Source organism: Tiliqua scincoides, chromosome 8 (genome assembly GCF_035046505.1).
Source record: "Tiliqua scincoides isolate rTilSci1 chromosome 8, rTilSci1.hap2, whole genome shotgun sequence".
NCBI lineage: Eukaryota > Metazoa > Chordata > Lepidosauria > Squamata > Scincidae > Tiliqua > Tiliqua scincoides.
In genome coordinates, this window is record NC_089828.1 from 58,655,137 (window position 1) to 58,679,032 (window position 23,896).

General features: G+C 50.4%; 1 protein-coding gene across 3 annotated transcripts; it reads right to left on the bottom strand.

Moving 5' to 3' along the window:
• Positions 1 to 488: 488 nt before the first annotated feature.
• LIG3 (DNA ligase 3) lies at positions 489 to 19,330 on the bottom strand. 3 transcript variants are annotated; one of them, XM_066635254.1, is made up of 20 exons: positions 19,302 to 19,330; positions 17,506 to 18,078; positions 16,526 to 16,669; positions 15,054 to 15,251; positions 14,388 to 14,539; positions 13,891 to 14,057; positions 12,303 to 12,380; positions 11,890 to 12,058; positions 10,880 to 11,035; positions 9,255 to 9,386; positions 8,446 to 8,525; positions 8,235 to 8,322; positions 7,649 to 7,726; positions 5,729 to 5,852; positions 4,437 to 4,579; positions 4,172 to 4,246; positions 3,753 to 3,899; positions 3,016 to 3,190; positions 2,546 to 2,637; positions 489 to 942 (listed from the first exon to the last, which is right to left on the bottom strand). In XM_066635254.1, the coding sequence occupies exons 2-20, from the start codon at positions 18,056 to 18,058 to the stop codon at positions 706 to 708; spliced, it is 2,988 nt and encodes a 995-aa protein (XP_066491351.1). In that variant the 5' UTR covers positions 18,059 to 18,078; positions 19,302 to 19,330; the 3' UTR covers positions 489 to 705. The 3 variants fall into 3 exon arrangements, with proteins under 3 accessions (XP_066491351.1, XP_066491349.1, XP_066491350.1); XM_066635252.1 differs by lacking the exon at positions 19,302 to 19,330 and adding an exon at positions 19,214 to 19,283; XM_066635253.1 differs by lacking the exon at positions 19,302 to 19,330 and adding an exon at positions 19,150 to 19,199.
• Positions 19,331 to 23,896: the final 4,566 nt, after the last annotated feature.

Below are 23,896 nucleotides of genomic sequence, written 5' to 3' on the forward strand. Positions count from 1 at the left end.
GTAAAGAAAATGGAATGGCTGCTCCAAGGCAATGCCATCACAGCAGGGCTACAGCAACACCTGCTGCCAGACAGTCCTGTTCACTCTTAGACTTCTTGTAGTTGAATTTGGGGTCTGTCATGTCTGCTGCTGCCTCTAGGCAGATTACACAAAACAGCTGGAGAGTGACAGAGGCAGTGACATGCCCACTTCAAACCAGCAGAAATGGTTCTGCAGAGAGATTGCAAACAAGCATCTGAAAGGCAGGAAAGGGTCACAGGCACCTGGGACTCCAAGCATTTGAACTTCCCCCTACACCTTAAGCCTGCTACAAGCAACTCAGAAAGTCTCTAGTGAGACTACACCTTCCAAAAGGTTAGCAGACATGCTGACCAAGTGACACCAGCTGGCAAACATTTGACAACCTTCAAGTTAAGGAGAAGCAGCGCTGCCTCTCATGCAGAAGGGAGTCATTCATTTTACTAGACATAACAGGAGGCAGTGGGGGGTTCCAGCAAGAAGGCTGTTGCCCTTCTATTTATAGAACATACAAAACTGAAAAAAGTGATAAGGATTTGTGCAATGTCACCTTTTCCAGAAGCACCCATTTCATTCTAGGGGGTGTTGATTAAAAACATAGTTAAGGTGTCCATAGAGACTAAAGCGGCCATTCCTGATGTGCCTGCCCCTGGGCTCCTGCCAGTGTTTTGCCGCAGCCCAGGAAGGCTAGCAAGGGGCCACCACCCGCCTCTTCCGAATGCACTCCCAGATCCAGGCTGGGGAGACCTGCTTGGCGTCCGGGTTTTCCTCCACATCCCCCATGACGTGCGTGGCAGAGGCCGTGTCAAACTCACGAACCAGGTCTCCGTCGTAGGCTATGAAGTACCGCCGGATTTTGCTGAAGTCCTCCGTGGAAGGTGGCAGGTATAGCTTCACCCCGCTGAATATGTCCAGCAGCATTTGCTGTTTTGCAGGTGGGGGAGAGACACAAGAGGGGGGTGAGCAGAGAATGGAAGGGAGCTTGATTCGGAAATAGTTTCTAGTGGAAGGAAGGAGAGCAGCAAAGACCTCCCCGGAGTCAGAACACCACCCCTCAGAAGTGCAGAAGCCACTGCATGACTTAACGGGGCAGTGCTGTTTTCTTTTGAATCCTTTCGCGCACATTCTCAAACCCAATCTCTCTCTGTTGTCCCTAAACGCAAGTGTGAGGCACTGAAAAATGCACATTTTTGCCTGTTAAACCCTGCTCCCCAGTTCCTCCTATGTCAACTAGAGGACTGCTAGCCTCTTAGGCAGAGGCTGACCTCATGGTTCTTTGCAAAAGCAGCCCTTAAAACCTCCTGCTTAAAGACCAAATCACACCTTTTACTATCCTTACTGATTTTAGAGCCTGGTTGGCTGAAAAGCGGTAGAAAGCGTGTACAATACACAGACAGTGTATATCAGTAGTTCTAGGCCTACTCAAGAGTCACATTGGGAGGGGAGAAGAGAACATTATCAGAAAGAACATAGACTTCCTTATGGCAGCAGGACAACAGAGCGTTTGGGGGTCTGAAATGCATCTGCTGCCTTCCAGAGCAGAACAGGGGCTCCCCTGGCTTCAGGGTCAGGGGACAAACTAATCTCTTGCACAGCACTGAGAAAACCCAAGAAGCCAGCATGGCCCAGTCCTGCTCCTATACAAGGCCCGGACAACCTCTTGCACTTTGTTCTTTAATGACTGCTGTACTAACTGTGCTGTTGTGGAAGACTCTGCTAGTTCTTGAGCTGGGGTTGCTGATCTCAGTGCCTTCTTCTGACTGACTGAGTTGGCCTGCCAGCCAGTTCTCTGCCTCACCTCATCTGCAAGAAAACAGTCATGGTACCACGTTTGGCTGGCCTAGTCTTGCCTGCCTGGGCTGTTGCCATCTGGCCCCTTGCAGATGGTTGGGAAGCCAAGACAGACATGCTGACTCAGACTAAAGGGCCACCCAGTCCTGTCTCCAGCAATGGGCAGTCAAAGGCGTCTGGGAAGCACAGCACGAAGGCCGCAACTCTACCATCCCTTTTAAACTCAGAAGTTCCTTAGCGCCCATCGCTATCAACAGACTGACCCCTTAGGTGTGGGCTTGTTTCTTAACATTAAAAATATGGTTCCTGTTCCCATGTCTCATGGTCATTCCCTGCATCCATTTTGTTTCCTTGTCATCTGAAGAGAACCTACTCAGAACATGTCTTGTCAACACGGCTGTTAAAAATTCTGCCCTGCAGGAAGCACAGAGTCTCTGACCAGAAACATCCCTGCAACTTTCTCCCGCTCATTGTTTCAAGGGACCTGTGAAATTGCAGACACACTCCTGCTGCCCCAAGCTGTAGTTGGAACAGGACCCCCCACAACTCAACATTCAGGATTTCACCCTGATGAAAATTAACCTAGAATTTAATATAGGCACATTAGGCAAAGCCACACAAAACCCATTTGTCTCAACAGAGCACCCAGGGCTCTCCTCTCCGAATTGGCCACTTCTTGTTTTCTTCGTACAGCTGCCAACTTCTGCTTGTCCAGCTGCCAGAGCACAACACTCACCTTCTTCTCACTGCTCTCCATCTCAGCTGCCTTCCTTTTCTCTCCTCGCTTTTCAACTTTCTTTGGGGGGGACCTTTCGGTGGGTTTGCTGGCTGCAAGGAGAAAAACCCTCCATGTCAGAAACTCAGGATGCACTGGTCGGGGTGGGGAGAAAGGAAAGATGGAGAAGGTTACACTAGATACACAACCAGAGGCAAATGGCCTCTTCTGCCACGCTGTTTAACTATTTCCACACACAAGGCGAGCCCTGATGGCATCATGCCAGAAGATTCAACCAGTCCAGACTCCCACTTCCCTCACTAACTGACCAGATGCTTCTGTGAAGGCCACCAGCAGGACACAAAGGCAGGAATTCTCTGCTGAGGCTTCCCACCACTGGTACTTGGAGGTGGATTGCCTCTGTGCATGGAAGTTCCATTTCTACAAGTCCAGGCTAACAGCAGCCCCTCCCAGACCACTTCTAGCCTCACCTTCAGGCTTCCTGGCTCTGATGGGTGACTTGCCAGTGGGCTGCTTGATAGCCTTGCGAGGAGTAGATGACCTGGACTGCCCCTCGTTCTCCCCACTGCTGCCAGCTGTGGACGTTTCCTCTTCCGTGGCGACCACGACAAAGTCAGATTTCTCTTTTGACAGCTGATACAGCTCCTGTCCCGTCCCCCCACAAAGAGCAGAGATTCATTAAAAACCCCTACAGACTCCCAACCTGTGTCACCTCCCACCTTTTGGTGATGCAATGAACAGCACACTCATGAGGTCCTGGCTAGATTAAGCTGTGGGAGAACCAGCCACTGATGGGATACTTCAGATGCATACGGTGTGCACGGCAAAAATAGTTATGAATGTTCTCCAGCTGCAGACAAGCTTCAGGCCCAAAGAATATAGCCCAACCAAAAGAAGAGCCACTCGTGATGAACTAGGCATCCTACAGGTGTGTCCTCCTCTCTCCCAACTCCTCCTCCAACTGAGGATAAGCAGCACCAACTGGGCCAGTGAGATGCTATCCTTTCCACCACTGAGAACCACAGTTGGCTGCTATTGGGGGGGGGCATTATGGGAAGCAGCTTCCTTTTCCTGGCCCCTCCCCCATCTTTAGAGTGAGCAAGCGAAGAGCAGCAGCCTGGCCCAGGACTCCCTCCTCCGACACAGAAGAGGCCTCCAGCCTGAAACCTGAACTGCTGCACGGGGAAATCCGAAGCAGGCGACTCACCCGGAGCTGTGGAAGGCTGGTGGCTGTGGTCCAGTCTTTGTCCTCACGGATGCGCGTGCAGCGGGGGAAGCGGATGGAAATCCCATCAGCCGTGTGGGCCTCCGCTTTGGAAAACTCGGCACCTGTGATCTCCCACACTGGAGCCTCCTAAGGTGGAGCAACACACTTGCGGAGCAGGCCAGCACTGCCTCCCCTGCCCTCAACAACTTGGGGTTCTCTGGCGCTCCCCGCCCCAATATTCACACACAGGCCTCCCATACCAACGCTGGGGCGAGGGGCAGCATTCCAGCAATTCTGCAGTACCAAATGTTCCTAGACCAGGTGCTCCTTCCTCAGAAAGGCGCTGTAGAAAGCCATGACACCACACCCTTCCAAATTGTGCGCATCCCCCCCTTCCACCAGTGCCTTAGGCAGCTTACCTTTGGGTCTGGAACAATGAAGTCCGGATAATAGTTCTTATTGATCTTCAGCCAGCCTGGAATTTTACTGGGATCCTAGGAGACAGACAAGGCACATGTTAGCCACCTGACCAGAATCATCTTAATGCAGTCCAGTTTAGCATGTCCAGAAGGCGCCCCAGATCTTTACAAATGGCTGAGCTCAGGGACGGGGGCAAGTTTGCAACAGGCACTGCAGTGATGCTGCTCGTCCCCGGATGCAGTGGAAAGGGGAGGCTCCTTGTACCTTGCTGATCTTTATCATGTCCAGCTCCTTCTGCAGCCGTGCCAGGGTGGCATCATCATGCCCTCCAGAACACTTGGTCACTGTGCACCACTTCTGGCTGTCGGGATCATAGCAGCCCATAAGAAAGATAGACATCATTCCGCCTGGGACAGAAGGAGATATGAAAAGAGTTCTATATTCAGTGTAATAAGAGCTTTTCATGCGAATCAATCCAGGACAATCACTGTCTCCTAAGAGTGCTTGTCACATGTCAGCTTAAGATGTGTGCAACACACACACACACACACAGGAAAGTGCAGGGACTGAGCACAACGGCCAATGGCACAGCTCCGCACACTGGAGCAAAAAGAGGAAGACAGTCTGAAGGCATAACAAGAGGTACCTTTTCTTGAGGGGAAAACACAACAAAAGTGAAGGAGAATCAGTAATATAATGCAGAGCAATATATTCTGCACTTACTCACACAACTCTCCCTACACATAAGCGGTTCTTGGTAGGAGGGAAAGAGCAGAAATCCTTACAAGGGAAAAGGAGTACTGTTCCTTCTAAGGTGAGCAGCTCAGAGCTCAGCTACCTGGAAGTCAGTGAGGATGTCATCACTGAATGTCTGGGGTGGTTCTTGGGCCGCAGATGGAGCGGGGATGCAGACACAGCACCAGCCGATGAGGCAAGGAATGGCCACCAGGGTCTGTGCCCTGGCCCTTTATGCCCCAAATCCCCAGAGGGGACACAGAAGGGCTTTTGAGCTCACCAAGGACCTTTCCTTTGTGCCTTAGCAGCCCATCCCCAGCTTGAGACAGGTGCCTTCATTTTGCAGCCACAAACCCTTGATTTGCTCCAGAGACCAGAGCCTCCACCAGCATGCAACTCCTGATTCAATATGACCACAGACTGGGGGAGAGCAGCCAGGGTTGGGGGAGCAGTCTTTCGCGTCACTAACAACCTCATTTACTTCAACTCAGGAGGCTCCCAGGATACGGCTTTTGTCCAGGGGTTCAAGTCACAGAATTTTCCCAAAAGCCAGGCAAGGCTTCTCTCAAGTCAGCCAGCGATGGCAGGGGCGTAGGGGCGGCTTTTACGAGCTGGTCTGTTTTTTGACATGGGGAGAGTATCACCACATGTCACCCAGCATCCTGAAGTGGCACAGTTCCAAGAAGAGCTGCACCATGCAAGAAGCCAGGAGTTATACATGCTGAACTGGCTTGTCCAAGTCTGTCCCCCAAAGAAAGGAAAGTTTTCTTCAGGTTTCCATGACCATTTCTTGCTCTGGTTTCCAGGAAACACAAGCCCACCTTTGCTGCCTTGACCATAGAAAGCCCCCAAGACTACCAGGTCTGCCGTGTCGGCCATGGCCCCCTCATTCAGGTAGTCCTTTTTCACCTTCAGCCAGTGGCGTTTTCCAGGTTCATAGGTGCTCTGGACAAACGAAAGAGAGCAAAGCATCAGAGAGATCAGAAGGGGCGACAGGTGCAATTCCTGCAGAGCTGTGTATGCATGCCATATTTCACAAATAAAGTAAAGCTCCTCAGTCTTACTGATAGGACAATTGGATTGTAACCATGTATGGGGTATTGCCTGCCATCTCTTTGAAGTCAGAGGAGCAGATGAGAAAGATTTCCACTGGGGGAGGGGGATGCTCCAATGGTCAGCATTTAATTCCAGCTGCCTGCAGGAGAAATAGCAGGTCTTGGGTCTTCAAGGGCAGGGGGCTGGAATCTTCTTTCCTTCCCTCCAATATAGGAGGCACAGAGGGTTTCAGGATGCAATGATCCCAATTCAGGCAAAAGGAACTACAAAGAAACTCAGTACAGGGGGAAAAGCTACAGTCCTAGAGCAAGCGGAATCCCCTACTCTGCTTCCCCAAATCCTTCCCAAACAGACCCCTTTCCAGCTTTTGAGCTAAACACATCTTCAAGATGATCTCCCACCTTACCCTGACCCTTGCAGAGGATCCAAGCCTGGCACAGGCTGACCAGGAGCAATCGCTTGTGCACAGAAGCTTCGTGCCTCCTTTGCTGAGACAGAAGAGCTTAACTGCTTTCTAAACCCTTTCACGTTTCCTTCCCTTTACTGGTGCTTTTGCAACTTCACTTGCTGTGCTCCAGTTGCCTCATCTTTCCTGCCACCCTCTTTGTTCTCAGGGGTTTCTGGCATCTACATCCTGGGGCACAGCGAGCATGGAACCAGGCCTACTCTGGCCCAGAGCCCTGAACCAAACTCTGGTCAGAGATCTGCTGCTTTCCATCATGCTCCTGACCTAATCGATAATTCTGAAACATAAGACAGAACCTTCAACTGATGCCTGGTTTTTCCTCTGAGAAGGGAACAAAGCAGCTAACAATTTTTAAAGCTCCTTGCCATTCTGCAAAAGCAAAACCAAATAAGAGATGCATTATGCATAATTAAGTTGCAGTCACACAAGGCTGCCCAATACAGAGTCAGAGCCTTGGTCCAGACAGCTCCAGACTGTGGGCACTGATGGGCAGCGACTCTCCAGGTTCTGGACAGGGAAGATCTTTCCCTGCTCCATCTGGATTGGCTGCCAGGGAATAAAACCTGGGACTTTCTGCATGCAACATACACTCTGCCCTGGGCCCTCTCCCTAAAATAAGCATCCCGTCCCCCAACACCCATATGTCTGCCTGAAAGCCTGTCTCGAATAGCATGAAAGGACATTGCCCAGCCAGCGAGATGGTGTCGGGATGGCAGTTCCTAACTTTTCATTAGGATGATTTTCAGATTGACACAAACTCAGTTATGACAAGAAAGAGCTTATGAGGAAAGGTATTTAACAGAAAACAGAAGTTGGTGCTATCACAGAACTGCAGTGGTCCATTTAGCTATAGTCGAGTGTTACTGAAAGAACAGATATCAATACATTTGTCCCAGTTCTGTCAGTCTTTCCTCCCACCTCTTTGGTTTACAAGTTGTCTATCTGCTTGGCCACGAGAACAGAATCCCAGGCTTTTTCTGAGCCACGCTCAAGCTTAGAATTGTGGGTGGCCTCCCATGTTTTGCCTTCAAGACTGCTTTATGTTTAATGCAGCCACAATTTCCAACCTTTATCAAAAGCTGATTTGTAACTGTAAGGCAACAAAAATAGCAACAGGTGTAAACAAATCAGATGACCAATTATTCTCCCTAGAAGAGTTCTGGTATGTCTGAAAAGGGGCCTCTCCAGAATGCCCCATTATGGACATCAGTGGACTGACCTTCACGTCTTTCAGCACCAACCCCTCCAGCCCCTCTCGGATGACCCTGTTGATCATGTCGGCAAGGTCGGAAGCTTTCTGAAATTGAAAGGAAAATGCCAGGTTAAAATGAGAGACTTTCCTAGCCCTGCTACAGGAAATACTTTTAAGCAGAGATGTTTAAGGCTCAGCCTGGGACTCTGTGTGTTTAAGGTAGATGATCTATCAGTACAGTCCCTCCCAGATGGGCTAAGTTATCCCATACAAGACCAGTGGCCTACCCAGCCCACTACTGCCTGCTCTGCACAGTCTGAGTCCTGTTGCCCAGGATCCCCCAACTACAGGTTGCACCTGGGACCTCCACCCACAGACTCACCACGTCCCTTGTGTCACTTATGGCCTGGATGCTGCTGCTTCTCTGCCAATAAGGAGAATGCAAACATCTGAGCCTAATCTGAACTAACAGGAAGGATGCATTAAGGTTAATCAAACCGCAAGCCTCCCTCTCTCTCCCTCTCAGCAAGTCTCTCCCTGCGAGACTTCCAGGGTCTCCATGGGCACTCTGACCCCTTTAAGGGTCGGCAATACCTTCTGAAATAGAACCTACCGTGACATGCTTCATCTCTGAGAAGAGGATCCTGTTGGGTATCTCCACCATGTTGTCATGGAGAAACTTGCGACGCTCACGCAGGGGTCTGCGGGGTGGGAAAACAGGGTGCAATCAAGTCATCCCAGGGAAGTTGCCTTGGTGGTTCCATGATAGATTAGACCCAAGTTTTTATGGGCACTCACTGGAAACCCAAAGCATCCTCACTCACCTGTCCATCAGGCTGACGTCATTGAAGTAGATGCAGTCAAAGACGAACAGGCAGACGTTGGCATCCTGGAATGCAGCTTTCTGCAAGGGAAAGCCAGTTAAAGTTAAGGCAGAGACAGTAAAGAGGGCAGCAGCCATGGGATGGAGAGGCAGGAAGATCAGGGTTGGGGGGGGCATGTATGCTCACAAGGGTGGATGAGGCTCCCACTGAAACCTAATTGGTCAACCTATTTTGGAAGCACCTAATAATCAAAATAGGAATTTTATATATACATATCTCTTGCTTATATAGTATTATCAACATACATGACACTTCACACAGATTGAGAAGATGAGTCTCTCCCCCAAGGGGCTTACCCTCTAGATTTTGCCACAACAGAAGGAGAGCAGAAGCATATTCAACTTACATGTAGGTAAGCTCAGTTATAACAGGGGACAAGGGTTAAAAGTGGGCTACTAAAGGCTATAGTAGAAAAAGTACGGATTTGAAGGAAGTGGAGAACAGATTGTGATCCAGGTCTACTTGAGCATGAAAAAAAGAGGGCAAGTGGCAGGTGCACCGTTGGTTCAAACTTGGACAGGTCAGCTTATTTCTGAGTCAATTTTGGGGTAAAAAGCTCTACTTCTCTGAGCCAGGGACACACCCTCCCCAGCTATATGAAACAATTCCAGACTCAAACATCAGAAAGACACAGGCAGGGTTTCTCCAAGGGACACAATGAGTGGCTCACGGTCTTGCCTTTTATTAACAGTATTTATCACTTTTCAGTATAAGGGTGGCCTGCCTCATCCATCCTTGCCCTCATGTACCTTATGCACCCCAAGTGTCCCAAAGGGCAGTGGCTTTCCGGTCTTGGTGTCTATCAGAAGCACTTCCGCATCCAGAATCATGCTGTGTCCTCCTGGGAAAGCTTTTGGAATGAAGTCCTTGAAATGAGCCACCTGGTTTAAAACAAAAACAAGCAGGCACCCACATCCCGCCAATCAGCAATCATGCGCATTAGAGCTGTGCTTACAGATGCTGTTCCTGAAGCGTCTGAAGTGCATCACACAAGTTCTCTCTACAATACTTAGAAGAAGCCCTGATAAAGTCAGACCAACAGCAACACCCCTGCAAGCTAGACTATCGGGATGGGACTGAAGAAAACGGAACCTTGGACTCGCTGGGAATTCACACTACTGCGTGCATGGGAGCATAGACAGGTGGGTATGCTGTTGAAGTAGGCACTGTGTCACATGCCAGACCAATGCCTGGCCCATGCAGTGCTCCCTCTAATAGGTCTCTGTCCTACTGCCTCCTGGCCAGGTGTGCCCATTTGTGATGATGCACAAAGGTGTTCAATGCCAGATGAGGGGGCTCTTTCCCGGCTCCTGCTGTGGCTGGGTGGTTAGTGAGCAGCCTTGTGGACTAGCTGACCTGCCATCTCCTCTTCTTTTGTCCCTGCCATGGGTGTTTCTGGCCTGTCCGGTTAGGGCAAGTCCTTCAGCGGCATCCAAACCCATCTTGCCTGGCTCCTGGCCTGCGTTTGTGCAGTGAGCCTTTGTGCCGCTTTGTCCAAGTGCTGTGGTGGCTCCCCTTGTGAATTGGTCGAGTCCCTCCCATGGCAAAAAAAAATGTTCCTCCCAGTTGATCAACTCCCTCAGACTCAAACCTTGCCAGAGAGACCTGTGTGTCTGTTTCATTTGCCTGCCTCTTCCAAGGAAGCAAAATTCCTATGCTTCCTCTGTTCTGCTCAGTGTTCCTTGGGTGCGTGCGTTTGTGTGGGTGAGATCAGGGGACTTGAATCCTGTGTGGGGAGATTCCTAGCAGTCCTTTGCTTTTGTTCCTTCACTGCTGATGCCAGTCGCTCCTGTGGGGGGAGGCTGTGGCATCCTTGTGTGTGTAGTCCTTGGAGCATCTCCCCATGGTTGGCGGTAGTGCCTGCCACTGTGTTGCTAAGGGCTGCCCCCCCCCCGATGGCTACTCATTGGACCTGCCCTGCCCCTGCTTCGTTCATCCTATGAGCACTTCTTTGGCCACTAGTGCTGGGGTAGGCTGGATGCAGCGAGATTCCTGGGAAGCTGCACCAATGCCAAGGTGCTGCTCCATGGACAATGGGTTGTGTCAGGGTTTCCGGGGGGTGGGGGAAGATACTGGGAAGGGTTGCACCACCATAATCTTGCCTGGACAGGCTTGGGATGCAACAGAGGTTGCACCAGTTTGGGTATGTCATCAGCTTGGCGTCCAAATACAACCAGGCCACAAATCACCTCTACTTAGACTCTGGATGTTCTGCCCTCAATTCTCTTTCACCCTGCCAGCAGGGGACATGAAACCAGTGACTCTGGGCTCTGAGTGGATTTCTCAACCGCTGGGGGAATTAATGCGAGCAGCAGCCATGAGGTCAAGAAGAGGAGCTGGCCACTGTTGCAATGAGTCACAAGACCCTGCTCACCTTGTGAGGAAGGACAGGCTTCAGACTGCGACTGAAGTAGCTGAAGTGGTCGCCCTTCTTGTGCACCTGGACACGCTCCCCATCATATTTGATCTCTGAGAACATCCCGTTGGGGCATTTCTTCATGGCGTACTCAATGGACTTACAGGCTTCAGCCTGCCAGTGAAAGGAGAGGAAGACCACATTTGACAGTTGCCCACAGCCTGACAAGAGCACAGCAAGCTGCCTTCCCCTGAGCCAGGCCCCGGTTCCTCTCGCTCAGTGCTGCCTTTTCTCACTGCCAGGAGCTTTCAGGTGGGTCTTTCCTAGCCCCAGCCAGATATGAACCCGGCAGGTCCCCGACCACCGGGCAAGTGCTTTCCCCTGGAGCTGCGGCCCTGGCCCACAGTGCAGACCCACAGTCTCCCAAGACCCCCCCAGCAGCCCTCCAGAGATGCCAGGGACCAATCGTGGCACTTCCTCATTCAAAGAATGTGCCCCATTACTGTGATACAGCTCACTGATAGCTCTAGAGGATCTTATCAGGAGTACAGGTCCACAGAACATATTTTTCTACTGAAGTACATTTGGACTTATTTCCATGGAGGTAAGGACATGAAAGACAATGTACCACAACTCCACATTTAGATAACGTTACACAGAAGAGGGGAGGTGTACTCAAGAGCTGGATTGTGGCATCTTGAGTCTGCTTTTCTGAGTCAAGAGGGGACACAAGCCAAAGTCTCAGCACAAGAGGCTTCAGCAGCCACGGCCAGAGCTCCACGTGAACAAGAACACCACCAGAAAAAGCCCAAAGAGGCAGGCAGGGCAGTTGGGGCGAGCTGTGCTGAGCTAGAGAGACCACAGAGATCACTGGTCAGTCTACGGGTTGTATCCAGCTGTGTTCAAGCACTTCTGGGTCTCGTCCACATTAGAAGAATTGATTTAACTTGCCCACTTAAATAAATGGGATGCCACTTGGGCTGGGCTGGGTCCCCTGAGCGCATCAACAGCGGCTGCAGTTCTGTTACCAGCATGGGCTGGACGGGGGTCATCAGAGTGGCCTGCACACTGAGAGTCCTCTTCAGGCCAGGAACTTTCTGAGCTTCCTGCTGGTTCCTCAGCACCCTCTCCACCACATCTTGGAGGTTGCGGGATGCTTTGAATGCCTCGTAAGCATTTGGGTCCAAGGCATCTAGCCTGTAAGGAACAGCAAAGAAAAACATTCCACTTATTTGGGCGCAGTGGTAGGTTCATTATCACGTACCTCCCTCCCCAGGTGAGAACTGCCTGCATCTATTCTGCCTGCTCTTAGAAAAGAAAGCTGATCAAATAATTTACACAGTCTCTTGTAATAAGAATGTGAGCAGAGATCTGCTGAAGCAGACCAAAAGGCAGTCTCCCCCCCACCCCAGCTGTTGTTCCAATCTGAGGAAGCACTTACACATGCTTTGCACCAGCATTCATTTTCAAGTCATGCTTAATCAGCCTGATGATACACTTCAGGTCGTTCGCTGTGCACCTAAAGATAAAGGTAGCTGAGTCAGTGGGTCTTTGTCTAAATGCCCCCTCTTGCAGGGAATCAGGAGGACCCCAGCTATGACAACAAGAAGTAGGCTAATATATTAAGGGGGCTTATGGCACAGCAACAGTGAAATGATATTGCGGCAGGCACTGAGAGGCACTCCCTTGACATCTGGCTGCTCTCTGGATTTCACAGTGGCTGGAATCTTACAAAGGTTCACTCTCAACCCCTATTAAGTGGTAAAGCAACTCAGCTTATTTCTGAGCTACTGCAGCTTCAGGAATAAACCAAGCCACCTCCCCCCCCCCCCCCCAACTATGAAATTTTCTTGGATGGGTCTCTCCATCAGGGAATAGGCACTGTGGTACCCACAGCCTTGAGTCTCCCATCTGCAACAGGTCTGCAATTAATTCAGGTTTGTTGTTTTGGTTTTTTGAGGGGGGGGGGGGCTGTTTTCCGCATTTTCAGACACTTAACTCCTCAGAAGCTCCAGCCTCAAATGCTGCTGGGGTACCCATTGCAAATAGCCTTCACCCTTCGCTTGAAATTCCATTATCCAACCCCATGTGCCATTTTGTGGACTGGGGAAATTCTTCTTGCACCCAGAGACTGGCAAGCACTTAGCAAATGGGCAGCCAAACCTGTCCAACTAGGCCAAGGGGTGGGATGGTGTGATCAGGTGGGCTCCATTTCCTGGCTCGGATAACTCGATGACCTCATCAAAGCAAAGTTATATGTATTTCCCAGCCCATACTAGGGAACTGGTTGTTCTCTGCCAGTTGCCTGACTGATCCCATTCGTTGGGAGTTCGGAAAGGGGCATCTACTTGCTCATCCGTAAGTATAACAACTAGATTCCTTGCACAGTGTGCCTAAGCCAGGGACTTAAATCATGATCAGGACCTTTTGTTGCTTTACAACTCCAGTCTGAATGCACACTCTTCCCCCCCCCCCCAAGTTTACAAGGTAGCAACAGTTCATGGGCTGAGCGTTCCATCTGCTGGATGTTAATTGCTGTTCTACCTGTCTGCTAAAAATATTTCTTTCCAGCCAAGCTCACCCTTTCCCATCCACCTGCTCATACTTTTACTACCCACCTTTCTTTCCCTGTATTGTTTAATCCCCCCTTCTTTTAGGTTCTTAAGTTAAATTTTGACCCTTGACCTACCTTACCTGGTCCATTATTGTGGGTAATACAGTGGACTATCACATCTCTTCATTCTGCAGATGATACTGTGGCTTTGATTTTTAATAAAAGTTCCTGGGGTTCAGTGCTCTTTTGGAAGGGTTTGTTCTCTTCCCCCCCCCAACAGCCCTCCTCTGCCTGTAACAGTGGACAGAAACTACCAAGGCCCCCCCCCCCCCAGTTCAGCAGCTGGTCCAGTAAAAGAGAAGCAGGGAGCAAGAAGGGGTGTGAGAGCGCTAACCACTAGGAACTACTCCCCTTGGTCAGCTGACCTTCTCCTAGGTGTCCCTTTTCCCAATAAGGCTGATCTCATCAAGCCTACCGGTTTGCCACCTCCTGAAGCAAGCTCTGCTGGTCATCCTCTTTGGAAAGCTTAGAAAGCTGTGCTAGGAACTCGTCCACCTCTTGGATTGTCAGGAGGCTCTTGGCGGCAGGAGGGCAGGATTTGCTCTGCTCAAAGAAGAGCCGCACTGTCTCGGAAACGTCGCCCTGTTTTAAAAGAAGAAAATATAGAAGTCAGACGAAAGGAGGGTTGGGATGTCTGCACGAAGGCACCAGAGCCAGATACTCTTCACTTACACTCTAATGAGAAAACCATGCCCCTTCTGGACAAGTTGTCATGACATGTGAGCAACCAACAATGCAGGAAGGTCATCTTAATGGGTAACTTTCATTCGTAGTAAGGCAAGAAAACAGTTTCAATGCCATAGAAGACATCTCTTATGTAACCCTATGCCCAGTTCCCTGAACTAAGCCCCTCAGGGCAGGGACCTGTCCTCTTGCAATTAATCCAGTGGCAGCAAACCCTGCTTCACCAACCTGTTCCAGGTCCCGGACCATGTCTTCCTGGTTGCAGTTGAAAATCCTGCCAAAGAGCTTCACAATCTGCTTGTCATTCAAGTTGTAGACACTCTTAATGACCCCTGGTAGCAGCAGCTTCACGGTCAGGTAGAGATCCCCTCGGAAACCATCTGGATCAGGGCAGACGGGGTACACGCATGTGAGCAAGAAACAGGCTGGTCTAGCCTCTGTGTGAGTCCATGAGAAGGGCACCAACTGTAAGTGAATCTAGATCCCCACCTAAGTCACACCCTGCCAAGTTACCCCCACTTGGGACGTTTAGACAGAAGGGTTTTTAATCAAAGCACTGGAAGCCGAGAATCAGTCAAGGAATGTCTAGTGCCTGGTGTCTCTTCACATGTTTTGTTGCTACTCCAAGGCTGTGGTTTCAGTATTTCTTCAGAATCACAGAATTGGAAGGGACCTACAAAATCATCAAGTCCAACCCCCTGCCAACGCAGGCAAGTGCAACATCTCCAACAAGCTGCTTTCCAACCTCTGCTTATGGCCCTCCAAAGATGAAGAGTCCACCACCGCCAAAGCAGTCTTACCATCAGGAAGTTCTTGTGTTAGCATTTAATAGATGCATCCCTTGCTGCAATTTAAACCTGCACCAATGATTGAATACACTGACACCAACTATACCTCCACCAGTTCCCTTCTGCAGGAAGCCCTGGATGATCTGGGTTTTCACGTTGTAGCTGGGCTTGTCCGCCACCATGGCGCAAAGCTTCCTGAACTCTCGCAGGAGACAGTCCTTGTGCTTGGGGTCACATCTCTCAGCAGACAAGCTGGATCGCTGCGAAGTGCTGGGGGCACCTTCCTCAGAGCTGCCTGGCTTAGCTGTACAAAAAAAGACACAGAGCATTGGTAGAAGCTGCCATTGACTGGCCATTTCCTCTCTCCCAGACCTATTTACACTTCTAGGCCATCCTGGGACGGGCTTTTTTTTTAAAGAGCTATATAAGGCAGCTGTTTCTCAATAAGTGAGAAAGATATGCACTCTTTCCCGCCCCCCTAACTCCACACTAAAATATGCTGTGCTCTTACAGCCAAGCAGATTGACTGGAAGGTGCTTATGATGGTTTTCTCTTAGAGAAGTTCATTTTGCATGAGCTTCCCCACTGGAAGGAGGGAAACCAAGAGCAGTGACTCATTCAGAGTTAAAGAAGGTAGATTCCTTCATGGGTAGTTACACTGGACTCACTGGAACCTTTAATTGAAGTCATTCTCAGAGCAACACAAAGAGCCCTGGCACACAGTATGAGAATTACTGATACCAAGGAACAGGGCATCCCTGGTAGCTGATCTCTGGAGTCATTCCCAGGCCTCCTATCCAAGATTCTTTAACTGTTGAGGCCCGGAATAAAAACTGAAACCTCCCAGATGCGAAGCATGCCCTCTGCCACCCAGTCACAACCTCTTCCCAGTGGCTCCATCTCTCTTAAAAGCCTACTATGAAAGCAAAACAGACTGAGAAGTTACAGGAAACAGAATTTTAAAATACCTTAAAAAACACAATTGCAGTTGAGAAAGAAAGAGACTTTTCTTCCTTCTTTTTTAATACCAGAACTTATATTCAGCCAATGAAGTTGATGGGCAGACAAAAGGCCTTCCCCACATATCCATATTTAGTTTATGAATTCACTGCCACAAGGTACAGCGATGGTCAAAGCTTACATGGCTTTAAAAAAGAATTTGACAACTCCATGGAGGAAGAGGAATGGGCTGTCACCAGGCAGTGCCCTGGAAAACAAATGGGGGGGGGGGGAGGGAGAACCTCTATTGCCTTCACACGTTCCTTTTGTGTCTCCAGGAGGCATGTTTGGCCACCTTAGGATGCTGGGCTACACAGACCTTTGTTGTGATCCAGTAGATCTTGCATTCATAGCTGCTGAGGTTTCTATAGAGGTTTCGGTAGGAGGCCCAGTGACATTTACTTACCTATTCAATTGTACTATTAAAAGCACTATGCTGCCCATAACTCGTTGATCTTGAGATCAGTCACCTCTAGCAATTTCCCAACTAGCAATTTCCCAATCACCATCTCTGCTTTGAGATAAAATACCAACAATGCCTTACGAACAAAATCAGAGGCCCCCAATACGCATCCGCACCTGTGAAACCTGAGAACTTCTTTGGTGATGGATCAGAAGACGCAGGTGGCACTTTCTTGGGGGAGGTTATTTGCCCACTGGGAGAAATTTTTGCCTGGACAACAGCCTTTTTCTTCGGTGTGGTTGCAGTTTTGGAAGTCAGTTCTGTAAAATGAGGCCACAGAAGTGATGTAGTCAAACACTGCAAGTCTCAGAATGCCACACTCCAGCAGTTCCCAAATTTTTTAGTGCTGTGACCCACCTCGTCCTCCATAGTGGGTCATGACGCGATGCTCCTAGTCACACGGAAGCAAACCAGAAGTAGCTTCTCCAAGGCATTCTGGGCCCCACCGAGGCCAATGGAGTGGGTCGTGGGCCCAGCACGACCCAGAGGCTGCCTTCAGAGACTCCCAAAATGCTTTGTGGTACAACCAGGAGCATCAAGTTGCAACCCAGTTTGGAAACACCGCCCTATCCTACAGGCTCTACAGGTCTGTCCTGCAAGGACAGAAGCCATGTCATGACACAGCACCACACCTTCAGGAAATTTTAGTGTTCATTGTGGGTGCAAGTGAGAACCAGTCTGAATCTCACTCCGATTATGAACTCATATGGCAACCTTGAGCAAATCAGTGTCTCGCAGCCTCATTATGTCCCCCTCTGCAGTACGGGGGCAATCCTCAAAGCATTGCTGGGGAGGGAGGTCAATATCTGATACAAACTGCAGCAACAGCAGTCTAGTGCTTTAAAGCGTTAACAGCATGTCACAAGCATTATCCTGAGATAACCCCACGCCTCTGAAAGGCAGGCACTACCCTCTCCATGTTGCATGGTGGGGAAGGCTGAACCAGAAACAGACGCTCCTTTAAGGTCACCAAGTGAGTTCACAGCAGAAGCAACATGAATCAGAGACACACAGCTTTGCTGCTCAGTTTCTTATCAGCAAGGCTGGACACACTCCCTAGTGTACCACCACCACCACCACCACTTGTGCATCTCACCCGAGATGTGCTGGGTTATCAGCTCCTTCTCGCCATCTTGCAGCTGCTCCCAGCCCTCCAGGTCTGTGATGTCCTCGATCTTCTTGGTTGTCACCCGGGCCCTCTCCAGTTTCTCAAACATGCACTTCACGTGGTACCACTCCTTCATGTCCCCACCAGACTCCGTGAACGGGTTAGGGACAACCTTCCCAATGCGCACCATCCCCTTCAGGATCTTCTCTTTGCACTTCTTGCAGCCTGCAGTGCCTCGCTTGGCGTAGTCCACACAGTAACGCTGCTCTGCCATCTCAGAAGCTGTGCACAGAGTCTTCACAGACCAAACGTACGAAGGTGCTGGGAAAGCAAAGTCTTGGGCACACTTTGGGTGTTGGCCAGCCAACACCTGAACACTAGTCCTCCACAACGATGGGCACCTGCGGAACACCCCAGCGTCTGGGAAACTGAGAAGGCCAGAGTGTACTGGAGAGATCTGGGTCTGCAGCCAGCCTGATTTCTCACTTCTAAAGAGGGTCCTAGCTGTCTGTCGGAGCAGCACTCTGAGAATGACAGGCATGCAAGCTTCTTAGCTTAACCCTGTGCAAAACAACAACAGCATATAGGAAAAAAAGTTTAATAGTCACAATCATTATGAGGTCTACCCTGGCCAAAACACCCAAGTGATGCTGTCACTACAAGTTCCACCATCCCTCACTCCTCCTTCACTACGCTGAGCCAAAGCAGGCATAACTGAATGAATATTCTTCCCTGATAACTCCTGCCACTGCTCCCCTCCCTAGTGCTGAATTTTATCTTGGAAATGCTATGGGGGGGGGAACTGTCCTATTATCCCTCCCTCCATACATTAATGCACCATTCAACCACCATCAGAAGCCTTTTGGCCAACTTAATATTTCTATGCACTGCACCATATCAAGAAAAAAAAAACCTTTAAAAAAAAACTTGAAGAAAATCAAGCATTTCGAAAACTTTTCTTTTCTTTTTTTTTGAATTAGTGAGCCAGGATGGTGTAGACTCAGGTTCAGGGGCTGGGCTCAGACCCGGAAGATCTGGGTTCAAATCCCCGCTCAGCCACAAAGCTTCCTAGGTGATCTTGGGCCACTCACTCTCTGCCTCACCAACTGCGCAAGGCTGTTGTGAGGACAAAAGGAGGAGGGGAACCATTTACAGCAAGCACTATGAGCGCCTTGGAGGAAAGGAAAAAAAGGGAAAGATACCTTAAAAAAATTTTTTTCCCCCGGAGTTGTTTTCTTGGATGGTGCAATTATCAGGGCCAGAAGGCACAATCCTGAGAATTATTCGGGGGGGGGGGCTTCACTGCACTTTGACAGGAGCCCCCAAATGAGGCAGAATCAAGGGGCATTCCCTCACACACATATGCCCATCACACTCCCCCACACACACCTTCACAAAGACACACACAGACATACCTCACAGTCACACATACTCCCCCTCCCACAGACACCCCCCCACCCCACATTCTCCCACACACATATCCTTCCCCCACACCTCTCACACACCCCTCCCCCCACACAGACCGTTCACCCACAGACCCCTCCCCCCACACCTCTCACACAGACCCCTCTCCATACACAAACCCCTATCCCCATTCCCTTCACAGACCCTCCCAACACACAGGCCCCTCACCCTGGCCTCAGACCTCTGCCATGCAAGGGGAAAAAGTGAGTGCCCCGCCCCCCCTCACACGCACCTCCTTCGCCGTCGCGCGCCCCCTTTAAATCCGGGCATTTCCCAGCCTTCTCCCCTCGCAAGAGCCAAGGCGCATGCGCACAACTTACCCACGCCGCCCCCTCCTCTCATTCCTGGAGAGCTGGCGCCACGCCCCCTCTCTCTGCGCAGGCGCGAGGCTCCGCCACGCCCCCTCCGCTCGGCCGCCACGCCCCTCCTTGCTGGCCACGCCCCGCCCTGCAGAGCTGCTGCCTCTCTTCCTCTCGCGCGCTGGCGCAGCGCTGCGCCCGTTGACTCTGGCGGGGCTCTCTTCCGAGTAGACGCACGCAGGGTGTCTCTTGCAGCTCCGTCCCAGCCACACTTTCCTGGGAGTAAGCCCCGTTGACACTGATGGAGCTTACTTCTGAGTAGACGTACAGAGGACTGGGCTGTTAGAAGTGCACTGGAGTGACTTGGGGCATGTCTCCTCGGAAGCAAGTCCTGCTGTGTTCAGTGAGACCTACTCTCAGGAAAGCGTGGCAGGACTGCTGCCTCGCAGAAGCACTTCGCCTGTCTTGGCCAGCAGGTGCTTCTTGGCTTCTACTGGGCAGGTGCCACTTTCACAAGCGCAGTGGCGTAGCTGGAAGGGGGCAGAGCGCTCAGCCTGGCGGGCAGCCTCAGCGGCCCCTCCCTTCGTAGCCATTCAGCAGTGCATACATGCTGGGGATTCCAGCACGTTCCAGGACTGTGTTGTTTGGAACTTTGTCCTGCCAGGTGATGCCGAGGATGCAACGCATGTGGAAAGCGCTCAGTTTCCTCTCCTGTTGTGAGTGAAGAGTCCATGACTCGCTGCAGTATAGAAGCGTACTCAGGACGCAAGCTCTGTAGACCTGGCTCTTGGTATGTTCCGTCAGCTTCTTGTTGGACCAGACTCTCTTTGTGAGTCTGGAAAAAGTGGTAGCTGCTTTACTGATGCGTTTGTTTAGCTCGGTATTGAGAGAAAGAGTGTCGGAGATCGTTGATCCAAGGTACACAAAGTCATGGACAACCTCCAGTTCATGCGCAGAGATTGTAATGCAGGGAGGTGAGTCCACATCCTGAACCATGACCTGTGTTTTCTTCAGGCTGATCGTCAGTCCAAAATCTTGGCAGGCCTTGCTAAAACGATCGATGAGCTGCTGGAGATCGTTGGCAGAGTGGGTAGTGACAGCTGCATCATCGGCAAAGAGGAAGTCACGCAGACATTTCAGCTGGACTTTGGACTTATATAGACATCAGGAACAAATTCCTGACAGTCAGGGCAGTTCGGCAGTGGAACAGATTGCCGAGAGAGGTGGCGGACTCTCCCCCACTAGAGATATTCAAGCAGAGACTCGACATGCACCTGCTGGAGATGCTGTAAGACGGGTGTGTCAAGCTTGTTTCATATTGAGGGCCAAATAGCATTCATGATGCCTGCTAAGGTCCTGAAGTGATGTCATTAAACAGGTCATAACCAAAAATAAGCACTTTTTCTCACTTAGGAACTCATTAGCTGCAAATGACAGAAGAGAAAATATGCAAATCTTGATCATATTTCAAGATATGGGAGATCCCAATTTTCATGTGGACTGTCCTTTCAACAGTAACACCACAGCAGTGCTCAGCAAATGAGAGCCTGAGGGCCAAATAAAATCTAAGAGGATTTCCTGCCTAAGGCAGGGGGTTGAACCAGATGACCTATTAGGGCCTTTCCAACTCTATGATTCTATGAACTTACCTTGGTGTGCACATCCCCGTTACAGAAGACTGTTCCCTGTGTGAGGCCCTGGATCTGTAGGCGTGCATAGCTTCATTCCTGCGCAAGTCATGTTCAAGCATGCCACCCCACCCTTTACGGTCAATGTGCATGTAAGTGAATGAAGAGCCTCCATCCAAATGAGACACCCAACAGGAGATGTGGGCTATGTCAGAATGCCTGATTCAAGAGAGGGCACCAGGATATAGGTCTCTTGTAGTCTTGTGTACTCCTGGAACATTTGATAGGCCACTGTGAAATAAGAACATAAGAACATAAGAACAGCCCCACTGGATCAGGCCATAGGCCCATCTAGTCCAGCTTCCTGTATCTCACAGCGGCCCACCAAATGCCCCAGGGAGCACACCAGATAACAAGAGACCTCATCCTGGTGCCCTCCCCTACATCTGGCATTCTGACTTAACCCATTCCTAAAATCAGGAGGTTGCGCATACACATCATGGCTTGTACCCCATAATGGATTTTTCCTCCAGAAACTCGTCCAATCCCCTTTTAAAGGCGTCTAGGCTAGACGCCAGCACCACATCCTGCGGCAAGGAGTTCCACAGACCGACCACGCGCTGAGTAAAGAAATATTTTCTTTTGTCTGTCCTAACTCTCCCAACACTCAATTTTAGTGGATGTCCCCTGGTTCTGGTATTATGTGAGAGTGTAAAGAGCATCTCCCTATCCACTCTGTCCATCCCCTGCATAATTTTGTATGTCTCAATCATGTCCCCCCTCAAGCGTCTCTTTTCTAGGCTGAAGAGGCCCAAACGCCGTAGCCTTTCCTCATAAGGAAGGTGCCCCAGCCCCGTAATCATCTTAGTCGCTCTCTTTTGCACCTTTTCCATTTCCACTATGTCTTTTTTGAGATGCGGCGACCAGAACTGGACACAATACTCCAGGTGTGGCCTTACCATCGATTTGACTGGGGCTGTGAGGCTACCAATCCTGTCCACACTTCCCTGGGAGTAAGCCCCATTGAGTAGAATGGGACTGACTTCTGAGGAGACTCGCATAGGCTGGGGCTGTGAGGCTACCAATACTGTCCACACTTCCTTGGGAGTAAACCCCATTGAGTAGAATGGGACTGACTTCTGAAACCCTCTGGCGAAGGGGAGCCCTGCCTGCTCCCTCAGGGGACTGCAGCTTCCCCCACTCTGCTCTGCTTTGCGTTGCCCGCCTGGCCGGCTCCTCTCCTAGGAGAAGGAGGAGGGGAAGCCCACGGCAGTTGGGAAGGGCGGGCGCCTCACACGGGCAGCTGCCTTCCTCCTCCTCACTAGGGCAACTAGCTGAGGAGAGGAGCAGAGTCCCTCCTTGTTGCTACTTCTTCTGCAGTAGGCAGGTAGCAGCACCCCGCAGGCTCCTCTTGGGCTTCCTCCCCCACCCCTGCTCCTCTCAGCTCTTGGGGTGGGCTCCATTAGCCCCATTTAACCCCCCCCCATTGATTTGCAGAAGGGCTGAGCAGTGGGAGGGAGACTGCTTCTTGTGCCTCACTCTAGGTGACTGACCCACCCACCCACACACCACCCAGTCCTGTTACTATTGCAGGCATCTTCCTTCTCCAGCAATAGCTGTGGGGGAGAGTTTTGTTAATGAAATGCAGAAGGGGATTGGCTCCTTTGAGCATCCTTGAATTATACTCAGAGTTGCCTCAGGGTGTTAATTATATTTTTATGCATCTGGTGGTAGGCACAGTATTTTTCCTCATTTTTTTAAAATCTGGGGTGTCCCTTAATCTATGGTTAAAGAGGCATTTGTATTCTGATTTTAACTATATAGACAACATGTGAAGCAAACTCAGATTAACCATGTGAGTAGCGTCATGCCTCTTTACAGCATAACAACTTATACAGATGAAGTTGGTTTCATCTCACAGAGTCCTCAGGAGTTCGGTTCATGCTAATTGGAGGAGAATGTTTTGAGTAGTTACACCATTTCTGCCCAATGTTGCATATTTGCAGCAGGGAACAAATGTGTACACCTGTAGGCTGGGCAAAAATGAGTTAATTAATATTGTATCTGCAGTGAAATGTATGAGGGTGAAACTATCATATTTACACTCGTACATTGTTTGTCAACCAGTGGTACGGGTACCACCAGTGGTATTTGAGTGGTACTTTCTGGTGGTACTTGTGGGACCTCCTGATATCGACTGCCTGGCAGCGAGACCAGTAACTAGGACACTGTTTCTCAACCAATTGTACAGGTACCTGGAGTGGTACTTTCTGGTGGTACTTGTGACTCCCCTTCCCACAAGCAGCCCTGACCCCATGAAGCCCTGACCCTCTCTCCCATGCAACCCTGACCCCGTGAAGCCCTGACCCCCAAGCAGCCCCGACCCCCCTCCCCACAAGTAGCCCTGACCCCCTCTCCCATGCAACCCTGACCTCCCTTCCCACAAGCAGCCCTGACCCCCATGCAGCCCTGACCCTCCTTCCCACAAGCAGCCTTGACCCCCTCTGCCATGCAACCCTGACCCCCCTCCCCTAAACAGCCCTGACCCAAGCAGGCCTGACCCCGTCCCATGTGCACCCATGGGTGTCTGGATAATTGATGAGAATACTGGGGGGGGGGGCTACTGGACACCTGATGGGGGATACTGGGGGGACTGGACATTGTCATTAGGACACAGAACCTGTTATTAATTTATTTGAATCCCACCACTGGCTAGCAGGCATGCTCAGAACAATTACTCACAGAGAAACTATGCAAATGTGCAGTCTTACTCTCTACAATCAAAACTTTTTTTGGGGAGGGAATGAAGCGGCATGCTATTAGTTTTACTTCTGGAAAAGAAAATGTTCCTTACCCACCTGATCCTTGGAGCTACAGGATCCTTGGAGATACAGGAAGCTGGACTAGATGGGCCTAGATCCAGCGGGACTGTTCTTATGTCCTCTCTGAGACACTGCAGCACTGATGCCTTGCCCAGACCATAATTTC